Source organism: Vulpes lagopus, chromosome 1 (assembly GCF_018345385.1).
Source record: "Vulpes lagopus strain Blue_001 chromosome 1, ASM1834538v1, whole genome shotgun sequence".
In the NCBI taxonomy this organism is placed as follows: domain Eukaryota; kingdom Metazoa; phylum Chordata; class Mammalia; order Carnivora; family Canidae; genus Vulpes; species Vulpes lagopus.
The window spans coordinates 164,864,184-164,884,848 of NC_054824.1; the positions used below are offsets into that span (position 1 = coordinate 164,864,184).

A 20,665-nucleotide genomic window follows, 5' to 3' on the forward strand; every position below is an offset into this window, starting at 1 on the left:
TGGAGATGATAGATAGATAGATAGATGATAGATAGATAGATAGATAGATAGATAGATGATAGATAGATAGATAGATAGATAGATAGATAGATAGATAATCAACCTAGAAAATGATTCATGTATTAAGTTTAAGAATTTCCACCTTGACACCATGGACCAGTTTATAACTATTACATATTGAACACTTAATAAGTAGCAGAAACTGTTAAATACTGAAAATCTAGAAATGACTAAGAATAGACACTGTCTTCAGCCTCATGGGGTTTACAGTCTTCTGGGGAAAACAGATAATAATCAAGTACTTACAGAAATAAATGTGTGATTACAGTGAGAAATGCAGAGGGGAAAAAAAATCTATGGCACAATTAGAGAGGGGAATAGGAGACCAGACTGATGCTGGTCAGAGAAGGCTTCCCTGAGGAAATGATGTACAAACTAGGAACTCAAGGATTTGAAGAATGAACTCCATGACATTGAGGGCAAGAGCAAGGGGGCGGGGGGTGAAGCAGAACTGAGAACCGCATTTGCAGAAGCTTTATGGTAAAGAGACAGCATCATGTGTTACAAAGGGTTTGGTGTATTTGAAGGTCTAAGAAGAAGCTCTTTGAAGCTGGAATGGGATGCAGAGAGAATGGTATACAAGGAGGCTGGGAAAGTAGACAGAAACCAGAACATATAGGGACTCATGGGCCCATGCAGAAGAAGTATTGTCTTTATCAAAAGTGCAATGGAAAACCTTTGGAGGAATTTTAAACTAAGGGCTGATGATACCTAAGCTTTTATCCTGACCTTTTTCTTTCAAATAAGTCAGGCAACATTGGTCTTTAAGCAGCATTCCCAGAATGTCTGATATTTCATCAGTTTCTCATAGTGTATATTATTTATTCATTTGCTTTGTGCCTGACTGAACATTATTCTACCAGGATTTTCTGACCGATTTGGTGATGTCTGAGGTGGATCGCTGTGGAGAGCATGACGTCTTGATCTTCAGAGAGAACACCATTGCTACCAAATCCATTGAGGAATACCTCAAGTTGGTGGGACAACAGTATCTTCATGACGCATTGGGTATGGAGAAGAAAAACATTGTGTTCTTTGCCTTTTGATTTTGTTATTTCACCCTCATAGGACAAACAAATTGAGCTCAAATTCAGCATGTTACTTAGTTCTAGCTGACTAGAGTGTTAAAATTTGAGTTTCACCTGTAAGTCTCCATAGTACTCACCTGTGGTACTACCGCTTTATAACACATTGATTTATCCAATAGGTACAGAAGAAAGCCCATCAGCACATGCAGCTACCCACAAACCCTCAAGTTTGTGACGCTAAGATACACAATATGAGTGGATGTCACTACTAGATCTGAGGGTACCTGCTTCCCCCAAAGTGTTGATTACTTACATTATGATATAAATATAATACCTAATCTTGAGTGTTAACATTTGTTTTCATGCATCAGAAGTTTAAAAAAAAAAAACTCTTGTCAATTCTCACAACTCCCAATTTCTGCCTTCAAGATCTCAAGAATTTTTAATAATTACTACATTTTACCCAATCAGTAGTTCTTACTGACTAGGCCACTCACCTAGAATTCCAGATTTGGTCATGAAATTCAAGCGGTTACCACTAGCATAAGGCACTGTTCTGGGCGACTTACTCATGGTAAAGCAGATGTGAGTTTCTTGAAGAACAGAGTCATTTCTTTTACCCTCATTTCCCCAGTACTTCCTGCAGAATGTAAAAGGGTAATAAAAAGGATAAAGAGAAACAGGTAAAATTAATTTTAATGACATTATAGTTAACTCAGTATACCCAAATATTTAACAGGTTACCAAAATAAAAATTAATTGTAAGGTATTCAACTTTTTTTCATACCAACTCTTTAACATTTGGTGTGTATTTTGTTTTTGTTACACATTCTAGTTTGCACTAGCCACATTTCAAATACCCAATAGTTACATGTGACAATCAAGAGTAGATAGTAAGTTATGTTGAAAAATGGAGAGATTTTTGCCCTTAACGAGTTTATAAGATAGGGAGATAAGAAAGATAAGGATACCCCTATAACCTAAAAGAGAGAGAGAGAGATCCTGTGCTTTTTCAGAGATTTAAATAAGTTAATTCTGGCTGATGGAATTATGAAATTTCCCATGTAATATACAGAAACTATGTGTGTAACTTGAAAAGTAGAAAGGTTATATAAAAACAGATATTGGGGGCACCTGGGTGGCTCAGTCAGTTAAGCGTATACCTTCAGCTCAGGTCATGATCTCAGGGTCCTGGGATCGAGCCCTGCTCCCTCCTTAGTGGGAAGCCTGCTTCTCCCTTTCCCTTTGCCCTCTGTCCCCTCTTGCACACTCTATCTTTCAAATAAATGAATAAAATCTAATGGGAATTCATAAGAATAATGAAGATGGATTTTCATTAATATTGGAACAGATAGGGATCCCTGGGTGGCTCAGTGGTTTAGCGCCTGCCTTTGGCCCAGGGCGCGATCCAGGAGTTCCGGGATTGAGTCCCGCGTCGGGCTCCCAGGATGGAGCCTGCTTCTCTCTCCTCCTGTGTCTCTCTCTCTCTCTCTCTCTCCCTCTCTCTCTCTCTCTCTCTCTCTCATAAATAAATAAATAAATCTCTTAAAAAAATATTGGGACAGATACAGAGAGGTTCGTGGCCTCACCTAAAGAGCTTAATTACAGCCATATCCTAAAGTGTATCTCATGACTTTAAGGATTTGTACTGCCTTCTAAAAGGTAATGATGAAGCATTTCTAACCATAGTCTCCATTCTGTGGACATAGAGGCAAATACATGTTGACCACCTACTTCTTAAAAATCAAAATCTATGTTCTGCCACTCAAGGTACTAATAAACAGAATTTCCAAAGTGAAAAGTCGATGCAGGTGCTTTGATAGAGCAGGGAATAATTAAATAGCTGATGCACTAAATAAGACATGAAAATTCACTGAACATGAGAAGCAATTCAAATAACCCCACAAAGATATCTGTTACCATATTTATAACCCAAGAGCAAGGACCAGGGTAGGGAAAATGGCTGCTGTTTCCAAAAGCTTAAACAAAATTAATTAGTAAGCTGCTTCAGGACAGAGTATCTACTGTCTTCTTCCCATTTAACTCCCCACACTTCTAGTTAGCCCTAATATTCTAGACGCTCACTGGCTGATTTTTCTCCTACATTTTATTTTTATGACAGTAACTCTCTTTGCAAACAACTTAGTGTATCTGAGAGTCAGTGTAAATTCAGACTTATTTTATATGATTTGAGATAGTAATGTGATTTTTCAAATAGTCACCCTTAAGAACTGCAGCATTTTCAGTTACCTGAAAAAGATTGTTATTTTCATATGAACTGTACTTAGTGTGGCAGGAGCCTCTAATACTACAATTGGGGAAGGTTTTATAATAAGTATTATATAAAAAGGCTTCACAGTGAAATCTCAGTAAACCAAAAAATTAAATTAATAAGGACATCCAAGCACTCAGAATAATTAAAGTACAATTATATTTCATTCACTGCGGGCAAAAAATAAAGATGCTGTTTCCAGGCTGCCTGAAGAATTCTCAGAGAAAATTTAATTAAAAGTTGCCAGTCATGTTGACAATATTCATTTATCTTGATTCAAGCATTATTATTTACTGCACAGACCCCACCTCACTTAGACTTGACTTAAGGCTTCCATGTGGCGCAACTGCGGGGCTTAGTCAGTTAAGCATCTGCCTTCAGCTCAAGTCATGATCTCAGGGTCCTGGGATTGAGCCCCACCGTGGGCTCTCTACTCAGCCGGGTGCCTGCTTCTCCCTCTTCCCCTTCCTCATGCTCTTTCTCTCCTCACTATGTCTCTCAAATAAATAAATAAAATCTTAAAAAAAGAAAAAAAGCTTCCACCTGTTTACCCCTTTTACCTTTCTGGCTGAAATCAGCTTATATGTTAATGTTCTGGAAATATCATCAATGAAATCTAGAAAAGGCCTTTAAAATGTTTGATTTCCATCATTGGTGACAGAGGCAAATTTTTTTTTAGCAATAATCTGACCAGATCTGTTGACTTATTTCTACACACCTTATTTGAATGTGAGATAGTAATGAGTTAATGATTTACATAGAAGACACACCATAGAACACACTATGCACAAACTCAAATTTAAACAACATAGCAAAAAATTAATTAATTAAAATAAACAACGTAGCAAGTACCCTTTGGCTCAGATCTTTTTCAAAGGCAAGAGAGCAAATGCAAATGGATTACTGAATCTGTTTCAATTTTTAATCAGGTAAGCAGCTTTGAGGTACAAATCTGTAAAAGGTTCACCTTTCACTATAGTCCTTTTCACATTATCAGACAGGTTATAGTTTCAAAAGTGAAAATTTTTTTCAATTTTAGAGGATTTCAAATACATCATAATCAGGTAAAAAAAAGTCTTTAGACAATTTACTTCTGGACTCTTGCATTATGTATTTGACTCTCTTCTTAAAAAGTACAAAACAATTCTGAAAATTAATCAGTTATTTACTAACCTTAATATTGTTTCCCTAGACTAGATAAAGCCTCATGGAAGTCATTAAACAGAATATTAATGATAGGGACGCCTGGATGGCTCAGCAGTTGGGTGCCTGCCTTCAGCTTAGGTCGTGATCTTGGGATTTGGGATCGAGTTCCGCCATCAGGCTTCCTGCGAGGAGCTTGCTTCTCCCTCTGCCTATGTCTCTGCCTCTCTCTCTCAGTCTGTGTCTCTCATGAATAAATAAATAAATCTTTTAAAAAAAGAATATTAATTATATAAATTTAGAGATGGGCCAACTTTTATATGGAATATTTGACATTGATGAGTTAGTTTTAAATTTATCTACTCTTTAAATGAGGTAAATTATGTGGAAGCACATAGTGTAAGGGACATTGAGAACACTTCAAATACAAATCCTGTGGGAAATGGTAAATATTTTTGTTGGGGTCACTTCACTTTATGAAAAATCATTTTTCAGTTGCATAGTTATACATATCTGTACTTATTGTATGGATCCCTCACCAAGTGCAAGGTGCCACATTAGATACTTTTATATTCACACATCATTTCTGATCCTCACTGCAGCTCTGTAGGGTGGGAGTTATTAACACCATCTTACAAATAAGGCAGCTGAAACTCAGATTATTTAAGTGACTTTTCAAGGCCCCTCGGTGGTTGAGTGATTTGATCCTAGATCTGTCTGGCTTCAAAACCTTTACTTTTTCCATGCACTAATTTCCAATTCTCCAAGCATTTTTCCTCCAAATAATCACCTGCTTACCTCACTACTAACCTTTTAACAAAAAATGTTCCTCATGTTGCTGCTGCTGAATTTTGGAGAAATTTTTGTTCACTTCCATGAAATTTATTAGAACTAGCCTGAACCTCGAGAGATAGAAGCAGAGTTGAAAGGATCTTTGCAAAATCTACTTCTCTGTCATTAGACCTACCAAAACCCAAGAATACATACTATCATCTCTGATAAATATTTATTGAGCATCTACAGTGCTTTAGGAGCTATTCGACATGAATAGAAGTTGACCCCTGACCTCCAAAGGTATTCATCCTAGAGATGTGAACATGAGACATACGAACAAATACGCATAAAACAGTATGAAACATGGAACACAGGAACATACACAAGGTGTAGTGTACAGTGGGGGATAAACCAGTAAGGTAAGGATTTGTTTTTTCAAGGAATACTAGACTTATCTCTATAGAAGATGGGATATACGAACAGTGCTTCTAAGTTAAATTTTTTTGGAAAAGCATATACAGATTATATAAAGAACTATTCTTGGGCAGCCCTGGTGGCTCAGCGGTTAAGCACCACCTTGGCCCAGGGCCTGATCCTGGAGATCCAGGATCGAGTCCCATGTCGGGCTTCCTGCATAGAGCCTGCTTCTCCCTCTGCCTGTGTCTCTGCCTCTCTGTGTGTGTGTGTGTCTCTCATGAATAAATAAAATCTTAAAAAAAAAAAAACTGTTCTTATATGACTTTGTGCTATGTTGAATTACTGTCTCCTTCACAAGAAGTAAGCCTAGAGACCCTTGCTCGAATCTATGTTCAGCACCAGCTTAGGTGGGCTATTCAACCAACCTTGGGTTCTTTTTTCTTCTAAAATAATATCATTCACCCTAGTAGAAGGGCCATCTAACAAATAATGAATTCCTGCTAATAAAGTATATTTGTGTTTTTAGATAATAGATTTAAGGTTGTATCATTGTTTTAAGTATTATTATTATTTTTATAAATACCGTAATGGTGATGTTAGTGATTACACTTTTTCCACTTCCAGGATGAGGAAATAAACATGATATGAGGGAAGTGGTATCGCTTGGGTTCTAAAGGAATAACAATCCTTTGTGCCCTCCATGTCAGGTCTCAGAAATTCCCATCATACATTTTAGGACAGAAATCCTAAATCCTTTTATTCTATTCAGGAGGACACTATTCATGGTTATACTAACTGTCATCTTCAAACAGGGGAGTTCATCAAAGCTTTGTACGAGTCAGATGAGAACTGTGAAGTGGATCCCAGCAAGTGTTCCTCTAGTGAACTGATAGACCATCAGAGCAACCTGAAAATGTGCTGTGAGCTGGCTTTCTGCAAGATCATCAACTCTTACTGGTGAGCAGGTGTCAATGCTTCAGCCCCTGCTTATGGAACTTAAATTTTTCCATGTAAAAGTCATCACAATGTTAACTGTAGCATTCCACAACCAAAGGAAGGGCTTAGGGGAAAGTTGGAAGATTTCCCTAATAGAGTCCTCTCTAAAATCCAAGTCTCCATTGTAAGCAGCAGGACCTGTGAACTGACTATCTACGTAAATATAATATTTCCCCAGAATATTAGCACCACATCCTCTAATACCAAAAGTACTTTAATGGCTTTCTGGAATACTTACTAGCATTAAACAGTTGTGTTAATGATTTTTGCATTGCTCCAACCCTAGCAATTGGTGAGCTTTTGGAAGAGTTTTGATGAATACTCTTTAGAGAGATTATGATAAGCTCTCTTAAACCAAATGGTTTAGTCAGGAGCCTCATGCCATTCTCCTACTTTGCAAAAGTAAATTTACACTAATCCCTAAGTTTTGTAGCTTTGGGTTCCCAGTTTCCATCTGGACTTTCGTCAATTTTCCGCCAACTCTGAGCCATGAATCAGGCAGGATTCTCTCCTCTAGGCTCTCCTTTTAGCCTGGCTCTAAAGCAGAGGTGTGGTGGGTCAAAGTGGGATCACTTGTGTTTCCTTTGGTTATGGTATTTTTATATTTAGAGGTTTGGTCATTTTTCTTTCCCAGTGTTTTTCCTCGTGAGTTGAAAGAAGTGTTTGCGTCGTGGAAGCAGCAGTGCCTGAACCGTGGCAAACAGGACATCAGCGAGCGGCTCATCAGTGCCTCATTGTTTCTCCGTTTCCTGTGCCCTGCCATCATGTCTCCCAGTCTCTTCAACCTTATGCAAGAGTATCCTGATGACCGTACATCTCGCACCCTGACTCTGATTGCCAAGGTCATTCAGAACCTGGCTAACTTTGCCAAGTAGGTATCACTACCATAAGCACTTTTTAAAAACACCATTTAAAAAATATGTGACACCTAAAATTTGGATGGGGCTGGGGAGCCTCATTGCCCATATTACAAGATTTTCATTGCAGTGGTATTAAAAATAAAGAAAAAAGGAACAGCTTAAATATTCACTTTATAAAGGAATCCATTAAGTAGCCTGTGGTATGTGCATTCAGTAGAATATTTGCAGCCACCCCAGTGATCACAAAAAATATCCAGTAATATGGAAAATGAGGAAGATATAATTATACTAAATGAAAAGTGCTGCTAACTTTAGCAGAAAAAAAAAAACTTTAGCAGAAAAGAAGGATACTAAAAGATACATACGCTATTATTCCAGAAATATGTTAATACAAAATACAAAAACCTAAGTATAAAAACCACCTGACAAACTCAGTGTTTACATTATCTAAAACAATTGGCCTGGCCCCTTCAAAAAAAGTCAATGCCATGTAAAATTGAAAAGATAGAGAGGGACTGTTCTAGGTTTTAAAACACTGCAATGCTTGAATCTTAACTGGATTTGAATTGGAAAAAAAATCTATAAAAGTCATTTTGGAGACAATTAAATGTGAAATATATAAGATTTATGGATAATGCTTTTAAAAAGTTTTAGTGTGATAATGGCATGGGTTTATGTAAGAGATATTCCTTATTCTGGAGAAATAGGTGCTAATGTATTTAGAGTTTATGTCTGCAACTTAGTTTAAAATGGTTCAGCAAAAAAAATAAAAAATAAAAAGTGTGTGGAGAGAGAAAGTGAAAGCAAACTTGGTAAAATGTTACCAGTTGGTTAATGTAGATGAATGCATATGGTTGTTTGTTATATATTCTTTCAACTTTTCTATACATTTAAAATTTTCTCAAAGGAAGTTAGCAGACCTTTGGGGAGAAAATGCACTCAAATGTAAACAGCGGATATGTTTGGATGGCAGAGTGTATCCACTCTCACCTTTCTTTTGCCACTTTTCATTGTTTCTAAAAAGACAGAATTCTCTATTAGCAATGTATTGAAGTAAAAATTAGAACTTGAATTTAGAACTCAAATGAGACAGATTGTTTTCTGGTATAAATAGTGGTGTTTTAGAAGTGCACTATTTTAGCTTTTTGTATCCTATTTATGAGATAACACAGAAATAGACATATTTATCCATATTTGAGTTAATTCCAGTAAAAATTATTTCTAGTTATTTTGGAAGAAGTTTTCTGGGCTTAAGCAAGGCCCCGAAGGTACCTAGAATTTAGATAGACAAAGAAGAGAAGTTCTTCTCTAGCGAAAATAAATAGCATGAGGAAAGACTTGGAGAAGCAGATATATTTGGGAGACTCTGAAGAAGCTAGCAATATTGAAGGTTTATACTGATGAGCATTTGGTAGGCAAATGAAGGTTATTTACAGAGAGCCTTAAATACCAGGAAAAAAAAAAAGATTTAGCTATAGCCCACAGAGAATAGAAAGCTATGCAGAGTGTTTGAGTTTTACATCAGTATAAAGAAAGTATGTTTTAATCTTTATCACTTAAGAGATTATAAATTAGTCACTTACCTCCCTAACATAAAAATAAAAAATTTAAAGCTCATTGTAAAGTCAACTCAAACATCTTTTTTCCTGAATATATCCTTTCCCATTTTCTCTCCCTTTGTTTCAGGTTTGGTAACAAAGAAGAATATATGGCATTCATGAATGATTTTTTAGAACATGAATGGGGTGGAATGAAGCGCTTTCTTTTGGAAATCTCTAATCCGGACACCATCTCAAACACCCCAGGCTTTGATGGTTACATTGATCTGGGCCGGGAGCTTTCAGTCTTGCATTCCTTACTATGGGAAGTAGTTTCCCAGCTTGATAAGGTAAAGTAGGCTGGAAGCATAATGGGAGATTGGGAGTTAGAGAACCTTAATGTACCTGAATTCTGAAGAGTATCCACAGAGTGACAGCATTCATGCTTTCTGCTGATCAAAAGCAACCTTTTGTGCTAGAAGCCTGGGAGTAAATAGTTACCAATTCTGAGTAAAATATGGTTTCCCTACAAACCAAGAAATTCTAGAAAGCCATGAAGTTATTAACCTATATTTTTAAGTAATTCACTGAATTAATGGCATATATATTTCTATAAATAATCATATGTTTAGAACGTTATATAGGACATTGTATAGAACATGTCTAAAAACTTGCCTAGAAACTAACATCAAACATTGCTAAACGCAGATTTATTCATGTATAGCAGGATGAGATGATGAAACCTCATCTAATAATTCTAACAAAAGTGTGGACTTAGAAAAATGCTGAGACTATCATGTTTAATTTGTTTTACTCCTGAGACTTTTTTTGTTATATAAGTCGGAGAGTTCAATATAACTATTAGTACTACTGAGTTACATGGGACCTGAAAATTCTGATGTTTTCTTTCTCTACAGTTGTAAATTTTAAAAGTGGAAAATACTACTTTTAATCATTTATTTTCTGAGTATAAGCTAAAAATTATATATTATATTAATAACTAAATATATACCATGCCAACCATTTTCTTGCCTCTGGAATTTTTCAAAGAGAAATAGAGTTTGTAATGGAAAGTAGTCTTAGACTTTAGCTAGGTTTACCACAATAATTATTTATTGATGTTTTTGTTTGCTACAGGTACTTCATAAATAGATGTGGTGGTATGTTAGAATAACTTCAAAAGACAAAGGTTTTTTTTGTGATTAGAATGTATTTGTTTTCCTCCATTTTCCTATTATCCTTAACAATGTTGTACCAATAAAATGGGGGTAGTAAAACCTACTAATAAAGACCACTTTCCTGAGGCAATATAAGTGGTAGGGTGTCCTACCACTTATAAAATAATAAACTGTTTTGTGCTCTTGAGGACCCCTTCTTCACTTGTAACATTGCTAGCTAGATTTGGAGTTGGAGCTGTGCTGAGCATACATTCCTTGAATATGAATCAGGGTTCAAGAAAGTTGAGCAAGTAAAGGCTCTTCTTTGGGTAGCATTTGAGCGACTACTCTACCCGTCTGAGCAGAGTTGAATAGTCTCGGTTGTGGAGAAGACACAAGGGACCCAGACGCAGCTGTGTAAAACTGCCCTAGAGTTAAGGGGTCCCATAAGACTCCATGAAAATAAGAATTCCCCAAAGAAAAAAACGATTGAGATGGATAACGCCAATACTAAAAAGTGACTGTCAAATAAACGCATCAATGGGATGCAGATATGGAAATCTTGTAAAATAGGCCTGGTTGATTTAGGGTCAAGATCTTTTTAACAGGCATTGCTATGTAAACATGCCTTCTCCTTGTAAATCTGTGTTTGGTCCTGGGAACCAGGAGTAAACCTTAGACACATCTCGTTGAGAGTTTACCTGATTTTGCTGCTTAAAACAAGATTGTCTTACTAATGCAAACCCAGTTGACAGTAGGTCAGAGTTCCCAAAAGTAAATGGGATAGTGGATGGCAATATCACCTGTGTGCCCTGCAGTGCTCCGGACCCCTGAATGCAACACCTTCTTGTATGTTGGCATGCATTTCTTTTCTCACACGATGCCTTTTCTTTGGAAGTTTCATCACACTAGCCAATCCTCTGGTCTTGAAGTCCTTTGGTTAGAAGGTGTTTGGTTCTTCCCCTACCCTCCCTTCCCTTGATCTACTAGCCTCCCAAAGATTTAGTTTGCTTTGCATGCCTATTTTAGTTGGAATGGCAATAGTTTGGTTGTTTTGAGCATGTCTTTTAATTTTTATTTGCATAATCCTAATTTCTATTTCCTTTCTTTCCTCAATGTCTGCTGCACCTTGTTTCGCCTCCTCCATTCATCTCGACGCCATGGTTCTGCTGCTCCATAACAATGCATTATGAACCTGCCACTCCCATATGCAAACACCTACCCTTCCCTCCAACCTACACCCCTCCATCAATGGGCATCGTTTTCCCAAAAACAATCGTTGGTGGATGTCGCAATGCTTATTATCCAATTAGGGTGAAAATTCCTTCCTACAGGCGACCGTGGCAAAATTGGGACCGCTCCCTCGAGTTCTTGCTGATATTACCAAGTCTCTAACTAATCCTACACCAATACAACAGCAACTAAGACGCTTCACTGAGCATAACTCCAGTCCAAATGTCAGTGGAAGCCTCTCCTCTGGGCTGCAGAAAATATTTGAAGACCCCACTGACAGGTATGTAAGAGAGAATCGAAACTAGCATCTCAGAGAGACAATGCTTAGAGATTTGGCAGAAATCTATTTAAGTCATTTGTTGAATTTATAACCTAAAAGTCATGATCAATTGGAAAGAATCATCTGATCGGAGATAAATCCAATTGTTTGTCATAATAGAACACAAGATCTAGGATACTGATTTTCTAGAATGTTATTATAGAATTATAATAAACATTAAAAAAAAAACACCTAGGTCCAGCTTAAGGGAAGATTAAGGGCTCTATGATATTTATATTTTCATTTATTGTAGAACTCAAAATTCTGGAGAACCTCAGTTAACATCATTTTATAGCTGGCTATGTCAGCTGGATAGGTCAATACAATGTTGATGCCTAGACTGACTCTCTTTTCTGGATTGGCAAGACTTGGGCCTTTAGCAAGGACCTTTTGGTTGAACATGTGACACTGTTCCCTCCTCTCGAAGGTTTAGACAGAACCAATTAACAGTGAGTTGGAATACCTCAGGAGGGTTTAGGACCTAGCTAGGAAATGATTGGAATTCTAGTAAAAATCAAAGACCATGATGGAGGGGTATACACAGTGTTATTCCCCACCTTTGGAGAGAAACTAAAAATGTTGTATTTTTAGGAATTGTAATGATGAAATTTGAGTTTAGAAACCGACATAAGTATCTACATTGGGCCTCTGAGCCTTCAGAAATGTTGATATCCCTGGGTTGAGAAATCCTAACTATTTTGAATTTATCTCAAGAGTAATTAAGGGTCCTCTTTTTCCACAGTGATTTGCATAAACTAAAATCTCCAAGCCAGGACAATACAGATGGCTATTTCAGAGGGAAAACGTTATTGCTGGTTCAGCAGGCCTCCTCTCAGAGCATGACCTATTCTGAAAAGGATGAAAAGGAAAGTAGCCTTCCTAACGGTCGGAGCATCTCCCTCATGGACCTTCAGGACACTCACGCTGCTCAAGTAGAGCATGCATCTATCATGCTCGATGTGCCTATGCGCTTAACTGGAAGCCAGCTTTCCATAACCCAGGTGGCCAGTATCAAACAACTGCGGGAAACCCAGAGCACTCCCCAGAGTGCACCCCAAGTGCGAAGGCCCTTGCACCCAGCCTTGAACCAGCCAGGCAGCCTCCAGCCCCTGTCATTCCAGAACCCTGTCTATCACCTCAATAACCCAATCCCAGCAATGCCAAAGGCCTCTGTGGATTCTAGTTTGGAGAATCTAAGCACTGCCAGTTCCAGAAGCCAAAGTAACAGTGAAGATTTCAAACTCAGTGGACCCAGCAATAGCAGCATGGAAGATTTCACCAAACGTAGCACGCAGAGCGAGGATTTCTCCAGGCGGCACACTGTACCGGACAGACACATACCTCTTGCTCTGCCGCGGCAGAATAGTACTGGGCAGGCCCAGATCCGGAAAATGGACCAGGCTGGGTTAGGTGCCCGAGCCAAAGCCCCGCCTTCCTTGCCACACAGTGCTTCCTTACGTAGCACGGGGAGCATGTCGGTGGCCTCTGCGGCCCTGGTGGCTGAACCTGTGCAGAATGGGAGCCGGTCCCGGCAGCAGTCCTCTTCCTCCAGAGAGAGCCCCGTTCCCAAAGTGAGAGCGATCCAGAGACAACAGACACAGCAGGTAGGGATGGGGGCAGGGGCGGGAGAGGTCTGGCCTCCATTGATCCACCTGTGTCCCTGCTTCTTTATATATAAAAATATATATATATTAGGAAATCCAATTGCTAGCAAAGTTCCTACAGAAAAATATTTTATTTTAAATGGGAAGAAGAAATGAAATGTTTGGGAGACTTCTGGCTAGGGGAGGCAGAAGAAAGAAGGAAGCTTGACTCATTACCCTCAGGAGACTAACAACCAGGCCGAAGGCTTTTCCTTCTCTTCAAGCAGCTGAGCTGCCACCTCGCTTTGCACTAAGAACAGATCAGTGTTGAATGAATAATTAGAACACATAAACTATGAAACCTGTAGGCCAGATCAACTAGAATGTATTTAGGGAATCTGGACATTAATCTGCCTTAATTTTTTTTACCTTAACATTTCCAGAATAAGCTTTCTCATTCTGAGCCAAGGGCTTAATGTAACTGCTCCCTACTTCATCCCCCACCTCCTTCTGGAAATAACAAGTCTCATGTGCCTTTTCCTGGAAATGGCTAGAAAAATAGCACCTGAGCACCTATAAAGGCAAAGTGAAGGAGACAGGTAAAAAGATAGAAACACAGGTGGTTGACAAATATTCTCATTTACAAATCCCTTATATTTCTATTTGCATGGGTAAGCCCAGCCAGGGTCACAACCAGTCTTAAAATTTCCAGATTTTTCTTCATGACAAAAGTTTTCCCAAGGATTTAATCCTTTTCTTCCCTACATACTACATTTTGAGGCACCAATACATATTTTACTTTTTGAAACAATCTAATAACCTGAGGAATACATGTATATGTATATGTATACATTTAATATCTTTCAACTAATGATTTTTCTCCTTTGTGTTTGCTGACCTTTTCTTGAAACCTAATCATACTAGGGAGCTTTGTGATTGAAAGAGTTCTATGACAGATCCTTTTGTCAGCAAAACCACTAGTCAGAGAAGGCTGCAATAAAACCCCAGTGCATCTTTTTAATATATTTGCTTTTTATAGGTAGGCATTTACTGATTTGGCTGCTTCTGCCTCCACTCTGCTGTGATCAGAGGCCTTGCCCCATATCTAATAGTTACTGTTTAAAAAAATAAAATAAAAATTAGGACACTGACAGAATCCTGGGATGTGGAGGTAGAGGAAGAGATGAAAAGCTCGACTAACTTAGACCCTTTCCCACAGCCCACTTCCTGGGCAGAACCTCCTCTGCTTGGTCGTTCTTTCCAGAGAAATTCCTTCAGTCTTAAATTTTTCATTTTCATTTTATTTATATTTTCCCCAATATCCCCAATTCATTTGATTTTTTTTTTTAAAGATTTATTTGTTTGTTAGAATGAGAGAGGGAGATGGGATGTGAGTGGGAGTGGGAGAAGGGCAGAGGGAGAGGGCAAGTCTTTGAGCAGACTTTCTGCTGAGGATGGAGCTCAACAAAGGGCTCAATCCCAGGACGCTGAGACCATAACCTGAGCTGAAACCAAGAGTCGGCTGCTTAACCCATGGAGCCACCCAGGCACTCCCCCAATTCATTTGATTTAATAAGGAAAGGAAAGATTACATATAATGAAATCTTTCATATGTATGTCATTTTATGTCATATATATATACATTTAATTCATGTGTCAGAAGATGATCATTCAGTCATTCACACTTTATTGTGATCATTTTCACACATTGCTTTTATGCTAGCTTCCAATTGAGATCAACTACTTTCAGAGAATTGAAGTGTTTATTGGGAGGAGAAAAGAAAGATAAGTAATTTTAGAGATGGAGTGCTGTGTGGAGGCAGAAATCCACTTGGGGGGCTAAGGGGGGCTAAGTGTAGCCTGGGGTCCGTGAAGATGGGACAGGGAGTAGAGAAGAATATCAGATTGGCATAGATGGACAGGATAGTGGAAAGGGCACTCCAGCCTACTCTTCAGAAGCTGACTGGGGCCCAGCCTTGGACAGAAAAGAGGAATGGTAACCCATTCCCCTGTGTCATGAAGTTCTCAGTTCCCAGGGCCTGTGACTCAAATTGAGGCTTATAAGTATTATAAATTACATAGCCTTCTGCGTGATCATCTGGAACCAGCTGTCATTTATAACATTTAGGTAGGAAAATATAGCACCCATCACACAAGCAGTACATATTTCTATGGGTGAATAGAAGACTGTCTCGATAGGAGGGAGGAAATACATACAGTCTCCAAACAACCAGTTTAAAAATGTTTTGTGCCACACCATCAATGAATTGAGTCCATCTATATTACATTGGCACGAATTGAGGACAAACGCAGTGAGATGGCCTAGTGCAGCTTTAAATATTCATCTTTGTTCCTACCTTTGCTGGTAGTGCCACCATCATATCAGTTAAAGCATAAATCATGTATTTTTATTGCTCAAGTTTCTGGTTTTTCTACATTGGCTTTTTCTATGCAGATGGCTTATTCTTTTAAACTTATGTTGTTATTTTTTATTCCTTATCTTTTGGTTTCTTGCTTTTCTCCTCTCCCATGAAGCCTCTGAATTTCTACATAATCAGCACATTTTTGGCAAATTCCTTTACATATTGTAATTGCAAATTGTGTTGGGGAATTCTTCTGTCCCCAAAACTAGAGGATTTCTTTGTGGGGATTGTTCTGTAGGCGTCTGTAATTATCAGTGGCTTTGTCCTATTGCAAATTCCATCTGTATCTCAGCACAAAGGAGTGCCCGTTGTTGGCAGCATTACTGGCTTCAGTCTTCGTATATGTATACGTACTGAGTAGGAAGGAAATAAAATCCTAGCGAAACAATCTAGAGAGAAGAGAGTTTGTTTTTTGTTTATGTTTTTGTTTTTGCTTTCAGGAAACTGCCTTCAAATTATTTTACCCTTTTCAGCCTCTTTTTGGATTTTTCCCCCCTCATTTTCCTCTCCATTTTGGTTTTTGTGCAGCATGTACTGTTTGTGTGTAATAGTACTTAAGCTGTATGTGTTCAGATAGAGCATGTTATGTAACCTTAAAAATTCAAATTTGAAGAGGCTTTTAAAATAAATTCAATTTTGGCAGACCCGTTGGAAGGATGCTGCTGTTTTCACATATAGATGTGTTGAACTCTCTCCTACCTAAGCTCTTCAGGAACCCTCAGAGTTGACTGCTTTAGCCAGCCCTTTCTTTGGTGTTGACAGCAGAAGTGCTCTTTGTGATGAGAACCAGACTGTCTTAGACTTTGGAAACGCTGAAAGCAACAAGCTTTATTTATGTCTAGTAAAGCCTAGCGAGGAAGAGGAAGCTGGCTGCTTCTCCATTGTCCTCAGTGTAGCCAGGCTATGAGTGGATTACAGGGTCGGACAAACTGCTGTCTCTGGCCCTTTCACCCTAAAGCTAGTATTTTTCCCAGAGAAACCCTACACACCTTTATCTCAAAAGGGAGACATTCCTGGTAGGAATTCCTACTGCTTTTCTTTTTGTCTTTTTCATCTTTCCTTTTCTTTAATGATCCACCTTTGAAAGCCAGTTGATCTAAATAGGCTGTATTTATTCCTAAGGCTGTAGCTAAGCAAAGTGGAATTTGAAGCACTTACCAACCTCTTTTCCCAATCTCTTTGACTGTACACTAGAGATAATAAAGTTTGCTGTTTATAATAATGCCTAAATAACTAATAATAGTAAAAACCAGAGATAATAAATTTTGCTGTTTTTGCCAGCTTGTAAGGGAGATGGAATAATCATTGAAGAAAAGCCTTTGATGTACTTCCAAAGGACTAGAGAAAAAACGTATGATGTCTTTCTCATAGTAATGCATTATACTCTAGTACTGAATTCTAAAGAGAACCAGAGTATTAATAAATGAATAATATTTTATTGAGCATCTGTTGTACAATTACATTGTCACCACCATTCAAAAATAGACTGTATCGAGACGCCTGGGTGGCTCAGTGGTTTAGTGCCTGCCTTCAGCCCAGGGCGTGATCTTGGAGTCCTGGGATCGAGTCCCAGGATGAGTCCCACATTGGGCTCCTTGCATGGAGTCTGCTTCTCCTTCTGCCTATGTCTGTGCCTCTCTCTGTGTGTCTCTCATGAATAAGTAAATAAAATCTTTAAAAATAAAAATAGACTGTGTGATATGATGCCATGCATCAAGGATTGACGATCTAGTTGGGAAGTAAGACCAGCACACATGAGACCAATAGAAAAAAATGTAAGGGACAATATATAGTTTATAAAATAAAGAAACCAAAAAAATCGCCTCTATTTTGATAATTTTTTATTTTCTCAATGTTATTTTTCTGTTCTTTATACTTTTGTAAAGGTTTTACCATGAATACAAGGAAAAGTTAATGTTTTTTCAACAGCTGTTGACCACCTACTATATGCCATGCAGAGTGCTCAGATATATTAGGAAGTGGTTGAAAATCAGATTCAACCAGTAAAATAAGAGTAGACCTGAATGCCCAATTCTATCGTACAGTCCCTTCTAATTCGTTAGACATTGTTCATCATGCTGGGGATATGGTACCCACCACCATCACCAGTGGAATGACCCAGCTCTGGGTTTTACAGCTTTTCACTTAACAGTCAAAGCCTAGATTGTGCTTGTTGTAGTCGACATTGTTTCTGAAGGCTAAGATCTCTCCTCCATGTGTTCTTAGGAGCAACCATAGTGTACAGTGCATTTATAGGCACTCAAATAGCTACCCTATGACAGATCATAGGGAAAGAAAGTTCATTGAAGCAACATATCAGAGGAACTTCTAGACATCCATTAATAATTGCTTATGTGTGCTTCAGGCGTGATGCCACTTAACTGATATCTGTAATCTACTAGCAAATCAGCCAAACCAGGTTCTGCTTCACACCTTTAAGAAACACTGCATAAAGCAGAAAGCTATTGAATTAGCTGCCTTGAAATAATAAATTCCAAACAGTAAAAGTTATCAGTTTTAGTACCTGCTTTATCTCAACCCACTATTGAATAGAAAATCCTGGTTTCACAGAAAAGCAGTTTTTTTGTGCCCTATGTGCTAAAGTGATAAGATTATAAACTTTAAAAAGCATTGGTCTCCTTTAAATATTGGCCTTTTATTAATTTTTTAAAACTCAAAACCACATTCTTTTCTCTTTCAGATGTACATCAAATAAAAACCTAAACCTCTTGTGAAACTGTTTTTCTCTGCCAATGCTGAAGCAGTTTTTTGCTCTCTGCTTTTAAAATCTAGTAGGGGGATAACGTGTGTGTGTGTGTGTGTGTGTGTGTGTGTGTGTGTGTGTGTAAAGTACCTTGCTGTTTACAAATGCTTTTACAAGCTGACTCATTTGTTTCTCATAATAACTTCCGATGTGGGTAATTACTACCTTCCATTTATAGTTGATACTGTATCCTATAGGCCAGTATTTCCAAAGTTTGATTCTCAAAATTATTTAAGTATACAAGATGTTCATTTAATTAGTCATATAATTATTTTAACACATAATAGAAAATATATAACCATTAATATTAAAATATGTATAAATATATAATATATATAACCTCAAACTCATGATTTTACTGATGTTATTGCTTAGCATAAGGACTCAGCTAACTGGAAAAAGTTGTTTTAAAGAGATAATAAATAATATATCAGTGATAATATGGTTATTAAAGAAATAATAAAATGGTACACAAATGAATGAAGTATACAGCACACATAGATAGCAGAGTGGAGATAGAGATAGACTTTTAAGAACTAAAGATCTTGAAATTTAAGACATGTTTATATGTCTTGACACAGTGGAGGAAATGACTTTAAAAGAGGAACTTCTAGACATCCATTAATAATTGCTTATGTGTGCTTCAGGTGTGATGCCATTTATTGCTATCTGTAATCTGTTAGCAAATCAGCCAAACCAGGTTCTGCTTCACACCTTTAAGAAACACCATTCTATGACTTGTATACTTGTATTTTGTAGAGTTTCTCTCAACCTATTTTTGATAACCTTTTAGAGTCTGCAGCCAATATTTTTCATCTTGTCTTTTTAAATTGCAAAGTCATCAAAAAAATCCCTTCTTCTAAATAGCTATCTATTTAGAGTTTAACTGGATCCTATTCCAGAATGACATAAAAGTAATCTTAAGGTAGATAGCTCTGCATGGAAGAGAAAATTCCCTCCAATTATGAGATTACACAGTATTGGTCCTCAAAATAGAAATCTATTTTAATTCTAAGAAGGTTACCTCACATACAATGCTGATCTCTCCTACCTTCTCTCTCTCCCTCCCAACCTCTTTCATTCTCTCTCTCTCAGGCATACAAGAGAAAAATAATTTGTTTTATATTTCTAGCATTGTTTTTAGAGAAAGCATTAATGTTCATAGCTTAATATAAATTATAATATCCAGTACCAGTTTTCTAGACATAAATATGATAACATCCAAGCTCTGTACTTTCCAAAGAACTTTAACCTACATTATCTCACTCAGTCCCTACAACTCTATGAGATATCAGGATAAGTGTTACCAGTGATGGTGGTGATATCCCTAATCAGTAGTTTAAGAAAAGAGTATTGAAGAGATTAAGGGACAGTTTAAGTGGCACCGTTGCTACTTTTTTTTTTTTTAAGTATTTATTTATTAGAGAGCATGAGCGGGGAGATGGGTCACAGGAGAGGGAGAAGCAGACTCCCCACTGAGCAGGAAGCCTGGACTCAGGGCTCCATCCCAGGACTTGAGATCATGACCTGAGTCAAAGGCAGTTGCTCAACCAACTGAGCCACCCAGGCATCCCAGGGTTGCTGCTTAAGATATTCTTACCACTCAGTATATCAGTATTGGAAAACGGTAACTTATCTGACTATTCTAACTGGATCAAAATATCCCTTAAACTAATGCAATATCTATTGTTTTGATCCTATATTCATGAAGAAACTGGTCTAAAATATAGATTTCAGAGTGGCCTTAATCCATCAAGAAGTCAGCACTTCTCTTTTTTCTCTTTGTCTAAATGATTGATGTGAAAATTGAGGATTTGGCATTCTGATAAATAAATGGATACCTCATGAGTTTGTTTAGCATTAATCAGTTTGTTGGTTCCTGATCATCTCTGTCTTACACAGCCATTTCCTCAGCTGAGCAGTAAACCATCGTGTCACGCCTTTTCTCTCATTCTTATCATTGTAATTTCTCTGGTGATTGGACCACTGGACTAGTGAACAATTTTAAGGCCTTTGCTTTCTTTTCTTAGATGTGATGCATAGGAATTTCTATTCAGAATAGTATATTCTTACACAAGCAGATATTCTCATTCCTGCC

The 20,665-nt window shown here is 37.7% G+C and overlaps 1 protein-coding gene across 8 annotated transcripts in view; it reads left to right on the forward strand.

Moving 5' to 3' along the window:
* Window positions 1–20,665, forward strand: part of RASAL2 (RAS protein activator like 2) — a 352,059-nt gene that overhangs the window by 316,600 nt on the left and 14,794 nt on the right. For 6 of the 8 annotated variants that reach the window (XM_041754415.1, XM_041754427.1, XM_041754389.1 and 3 more), the window contains 6 exons: window positions 924–1,068; window positions 6,507–6,651; window positions 7,325–7,561; window positions 9,237–9,438; window positions 11,559–11,758; window positions 12,540–13,401. In XM_041754415.1, coding sequence (XP_041610349.1) covers window positions 924–1,068; window positions 6,507–6,651; window positions 7,325–7,561; window positions 9,237–9,438; window positions 11,559–11,758; window positions 12,540–13,401 — 1,791 coding nt within the window. The remainder of the gene's footprint in view (window positions 1–923; window positions 1,069–6,506; window positions 6,652–7,324; window positions 7,562–9,236; window positions 9,439–11,558; window positions 11,759–12,539; window positions 13,402–20,665) is intronic. The other 2 variants (XM_041754435.1, XM_041754408.1) reach the window with 1 other exon arrangement.